Source organism: Simochromis diagramma, unplaced genomic scaffold (genome assembly GCF_900408965.1).
Source record: "Simochromis diagramma unplaced genomic scaffold, fSimDia1.1 OVJJ01000320.1, whole genome shotgun sequence".
In the NCBI taxonomy this organism is placed as follows: Eukaryota; Metazoa; Chordata; class Actinopteri; order Cichliformes; family Cichlidae; genus Simochromis; species Simochromis diagramma.
Window position 1 is genome coordinate 5,471,287 of NW_024386773.1, and position 5,825 is coordinate 5,477,111.

A 5,825-nucleotide genomic window follows, 5' to 3' on the forward strand; every position below is an offset into this window, starting at 1 on the left:
GACAAAAAAAACTTTATTTAAAAGTTGTTTAGTTACAGTCACCTTTAAAAAAAAAGTTTGCTTTTTTCTTTGTTATTTTCTTTTCTTGATTCTTAAAAATAAATAAATAAATAAATAAATAAATGATGTTATATTAAAATATGGAGATGAGCATGTGTCATTACTATAGCCACGCCTTGTTTGGTGAACTGATCACCCCGATTCGTGTTTCAGCTGCTCCCTTCAGGTTTCCCCACAGCGGATTATTTGACACACCCTATCCCCATCACCCTCCTCTGCGACACCAGCCGTCGGCATGGGCTCCTTCACATGAATCTCCTCTGTAGTCTTTCTGTTTTCCACATGCCTGCAGCTCCATCTTCAACATCCTTTGTCCAGTATATTCACTATCCCTCCTCTGCACATAATCTCAGCCTCGTCTCTCTAACTTTATCTCCAAACTGCTCAACCTGAGCTGTCCCTCTGTGGTACTCATTTCTAATCCTGTCCATTCTAGTCACTCTAACCTAACCTAGCTTAAACAGCTCGTCCCCACGTATTCATGGTATGGCTCAGCAGCTTTATCCCTGTGTAGTTTCTACGGCTCTGGGGTGTGTTAAACAATCTTGTTTAAAAAGTCTGCTACACGTCTCCATTTATTTTCTTGGATGGGTTACATTAAAGATAAGCCTAATTTCCTTAGTTGGTTTTAAGCCACTCCATTTAACGGTCACAAGGGGTCACTGTGCTGTAGCATATTTGCAGGCTTGATGTGGTCCTCCATTGTGTTTGATTTGTTGACTAAAACTGAATTAAATACACATATTTGAACTGGAGAGAATAGCCTGTGGTGAAAAAATGAATGAAAAAGGAATTCAACTCTAAAGGGCTCCTTATTTTTTTCAGTCAACACTAAAGATGAAATCCATCCTTTCTTCTTCTGATTAGATGACAAATCTAAAACGTCACTTAGCAGCCCTTTCACAGGTTGGCATGCTCACAATGACAGCAATCTTTACGATGTTTACCTTCTTCATTTTCTAGTAAGACAGGCCATCATTTCCGGAACAGCATTTTAACACAATCTGTTATTAATTATTTGCACAAATATTCCCAAGATGTGGGATATACACAATACACAAGTGTTCATTCAGCAGTGCTGGCAATTACACTGTTACATGATCTGTTTAAGACAATTAACAGAAGAAAGACATACACACACTCAAAGACACCAAAAGTAACAATAACCAGGAAAACTAATTTAAAAACAAAAAACATACAGTTTTGAAGTTTTGTTTTGTTTTTGAGCAAGACTTCAGATAAGGATATGTATATTTTTTATTCTTACTAGACTAAATTTAAATAAAGGCCTAAACTGCTGTACTAGAAACACACTGGTAGAGGGAGTACACGTTGTACGCTCCGTTTGCACGTATATTTGCACCCGTTACTTTTGCTTGTGTTTGAACATGTTGGACCAGATGATGGCGCTGGATATCAAATTATTACCAAGGTTCTTGCAGTTCGAACAGTATATCCTGTGTTTAAAAAGTGTTTTAAAATGTCTCTTCAACCCTATCCTGCAGTAGTTGTTGACATATTACAATAAAATAACAGATTTCAACCTCATGTTGACGCTAAATGTTTTAAAAAGGTGAGTTGATCGAAAAAAGCAAGTAAAAGTCTGTGCAGAATTTGAAGAAAAAGAAGAGGAATGCCTTTTCATTGTAACTATACACAAGTACAAAGAGATACAGAGCATCTCCTACTCAGTGCATTTTATTTTAATCTAGTCAAAGCCTTTAAAGTTAAGCAGGGGTTTATGGCATAACTTTATCTACGTTAGAAGTGCAGAGCAAAGCAACACTTGGAGTATATGACCACCTTAAAAGTTGTTATTTAACTTCTTCAAAGCTGTCAATCTAAACCAGGCTGTCTAACTAGCTTGCATAGATTATCCTTAATTATTTTGAATAAGTTACCCATGTACAATACTGATAATGAGTACCTTGGAGCATGTTAAGAAAAACAAGCCTGTTCCTCAGTTTTTCCACAATCATTTTCAGATCCCAGGAAAAGAAAGGACAGACAAGTTCTCCCCTAGATCTAGAATTAAATAATAAATGAACTTTATTGAAAATTTGTGGGAATTAATGAAACCCAGTGGGCCCAGTCGGCCACAAGTTTGACACCTCTGGTTTGAACCGAAGTGGTGAGACTGGTGTGCTCTCTTCGAGGAAGCCATTTTAGAGCACAAATGAATACGTACAAAGTTATTCGCTACCATTACAGTGGTTTATATAGAAAACTGCTGTCCTCGGACGGATCTTTCGGTAATGCTGTGATACTCTGAACTGTTGTGGGCATGGTCCATGTACAAGGCCGTAAATAACGGCTGTCAGACTGTTACGGTGACTACTCCAGTCCGCTCCGATTGTTGTTGCTGTACGTGACCACTGTCTTTTCATGGGGAGGGGGCGGGGGAGAAGGAACAGCAGCAGCTGGGCATCAGATTTCAACTGCCAAAACTAAGGCGGACTGAACCATCACTCGGCGGGGAGGATGCTTTCTGTGTTTCACACACCACATCTTTTTAACATAGCTACAGTAGCTTCATATGGGTATTTAGGTACTTTACATTGAGGTTTAGAATAAATGACCGACAACATATGTCATATTACAATGTTTCAAATGGGAAACGGAGACGCGTGAAATGACATCTCCCCCCGCCTCCTTCTACGCAAATGAAATCTTCCAGCTCCTTATAATAACACCGAGAAGACGGCAGCTCCACAGTCAGTGATGGTAAGTGCTCAGTTTGATGTCGCTACAGACTTAACTCAGAGAAAAAACACCTTAAAATCAGCGAGACGACTCTCAAAACTATTACCCCGCTCACTTCAGTTCACTAATCAGAGCTGCAAGGAGCTGATTTCACTTTCAGAAAGGGGTGAAAAAAAGAGACATTAGAGAGAGACAGAGGAGGGCGTTACAGAGAGCCAAGCGAGCAGGCAAACTGCTGCTGCAAGGGGAGGCAGAGGAGGCTATGCACCAGCCGAAGCCAGAGGTCAAGAAAAAAAGTGAAAAAATAGTCAAAAGGTAGACTATCGAGTGAGAGGAGGAAGGGTCATTTGTGATCTGAGCCACACATCGAGAAACGATCCTCGCATTGTTGTTGTTGAGTGAGCAACCGAGTGAGGAGGAGGATGTGAAGGTGTAGCTGAGAGGCGACATCAAGAAAGGAAAGGAAACAAGGAAATGCTCTCAGAGAAGATGTGCAGGAGTATCTGCGAACACCCCAAGCCGCTGCAGGACGGGAACGAGGCTCTGCAGAGGGACGGCCGCAAGAAGCACGGCTGGTCCAAGAGCTGCAGGGGGCGCCTGCAGGGGCGGAGGATGAGCGGAGGAGGGTGGCCGAAAGGGCGCAACCACCACCACTATCACCATCATCAACATCACCACCACCATCATCATCCCCGACACCACCAGAAGCCGGCGCTGTCCCTTCGTCCCGTCAACGTGAAGGGGAAGAGGGTGAGGGGGATGCAGGCCCCCAAGAACACCAACCAGTTTTTGATGCATGAGAAGTACGAGATGCTGCACATGCGCTGTGATTCAGTGGGGAGCGATAGCGGCTGCAGCTCCGACAGCGACATGGAGCTGACGGACATGGACTCATACCTGGGCGTCCTGGAGAATGCCAGAGGAGCCCTCTTGGACAGTCCCAACCCATACGGCTCAACATCGCCTCCGGGACAGTTTGTGGTACTGCACGAGGACTCTCTGTGCATGCACGAGGGCAGCTTGCTTCTGCATGAAAGCAGTCTGCGTCTCCAAGAGGAGAGCATGCAATATTTCCCCTCTGAAGACGACCTTATGCAGAGCCAGAATTTCATGCAGAAGGACTTTGTTGAGTTCTATGACATCCTGACACCCTGAAGGGAAACTTTCAGGCAGACATTTTGTTTTCACCAAGACTGAACCTGCTCAGGTTTGTCCTGCTTTATGTTCACAGAAAGAAAAGTCTCCTTTCTTCTTCTTTTTTAACGACAGGCAGCCTTAACATCTGGAGAATTTGCTTGCAGGATGGAATGATTCAACTGGTTTCCAGCAGAAATTAACTTATTTTTTTTAAACTGAGTGTAATTTTTTTTTTTTTTCAATCATTCCTGCAAAGCACTGCCTCTTTGTATTTTTGAGATACTGGCACTGATGTTTAGAGGACAAGAACCGCACTCACAATAGGTTAAATTGTCTCACTCCGCTGGTATTCTTCCAGGTTTAAAACGTAACTTTTGCAGATTCCTGTCTTAAATTGCGTTAAGACGGTTTATTTTTTTTCCTGTTGTTGACTGGTTAATGTGTGGTTATGTACCGTGTGTCTGGGTGCTGTAAAGTGCTTCCTTTCTGTTATTGTTGTTATACACAAAGGGAAATGGGCTGGATGGTGGGAGTGAACCCAAACAGCCAATCGGCTTCGAGCTGACTGGATTAGGCTTGAGGTGATTGGCTGATGAACATTGTCTGTGACAAATGCATTTGGCTGTAAAGAATAAAACAAAAACCCAATAAATATCTGAATAATATAAAGTGGGCTGATTGTTTTTGTGAATGCTAAGAGCCTGTAGAGGCAGTGTGTCACTGTGTCATTAGGACAGCTCGAATAAGACCCTGTAAAATAAATGGTCAGATTTGTTGTAAGAGTTCACATGAGACTGTGTGAGCGAGGAAGAGAGATTGGTGAATGAAATAAATTCATGAAATTGCATCACAAGCATTCAAACCATTTAAACAGGACATGAGACACATTTGTTATAAATACCCCAAAATCAAGTTCTTAGTGCAACAGTGACATACAGCTGCAGGCAGATTTATTAACACATCATAAAACAAGGTGGTGACTGCACGGATGATCTGATATCCTGCACACACGTCTCTCCAGCATTTGTTTTCAAGAGTTCAAATGTGTTTTCATTGCATTACACATGAATTTCTAACCAAAGTTTGACAGCATGTAAGAGTTGAAGATAAAATCTGCCACATTGACAGAAGTCAGTAGATAGAATCACATTTAGAGATGTTGTGTAACAAACAATTGCACTTTCTGAATGTTCACAGAGCAACAGGACATCTAAGTTCTGCAGATTATTTTTACCCCCATACAAAAGGAAAAATAAGTCACTAAATGACAGCACATTTTTTCAATAATGCTCAGAAATTTGTAGATGACACAGGAAAAGAGAAAAAGAAAACAACAGCAACATTACTATATTCATGTTTTCTTTCACTGTGAGGGTGAATGTTGATTTGGGTGGATGTGTTTGGGTGGGTGTTGTGTTTGTTGGAGAGAGACGCAACTAAAAGTAAGAAAGCACACACAGACGGGGCCCCGGGGACATCGAAGTGGGAGGGGCATCACAGAACGTGTCAGGTCCTGGATCACAGCATTCTTTATTTATTGAATTTTACTTCACCTTTTTTGCTCTCTCCTGCCTCGGGGTTAGGGTTAGGCTGCTCCCAGGCCTGAGAGAATTGTAGATCAGGTCCCTTTTTGACCAGACCCCACCTCAGCTGGTAGAGTCAGTTCAACTGGTTCTTTCTATCAAGAGTTAGTCTTCATAATGATCTGATGTGTATAGGAACCAAATTAAAGATCCTGATCTTAAAAGCGTGTGTGCACATTGCTGTTTAAGTCCATACCAAAATTTACTTTTCACATTTCCCATATAAAGGCCACTTTTGAATTTTACAGACCAGGAATGAAGCGGGAAGGAGGGAGAATTGGCGTGTTCCTGTTTATAGATCCGTTAAAGTGGATTATTTGAAGTGAAGGGAGCTGGTCACAC

The 5,825-nt window shown here is 41.9% G+C and overlaps 1 protein-coding gene across 1 annotated transcript; it reads left to right on the forward strand.

Annotated features, from left to right (window-relative positions):
- Positions 1–2,761: 2,761 nt before the first annotated feature.
- Positions 2,762–4,569, forward strand: wu:fb55g09 (POU domain, class 4, transcription factor 2). Its single transcript, XM_040004591.1, has one exon. It carries the CDS (start codon positions 3,238–3,240, stop codon positions 3,916–3,918), a length of 681 nt encoding a protein of 226 aa, XP_039860525.1. The 5' UTR covers positions 2,762–3,237; the 3' UTR covers positions 3,919–4,569.
- Positions 4,570–5,825: the final 1,256 nt, after the last annotated feature.

Bases quoted from the DNA above. Each gene is read 5' to 3' on its own strand.
- wu:fb55g09 (XM_040004591.1), top strand. From the start codon at position 3,238: ATGCTCTCAGAGAAGATGTGCAGGAGTATCTGCGAACACCCCAAGCCG.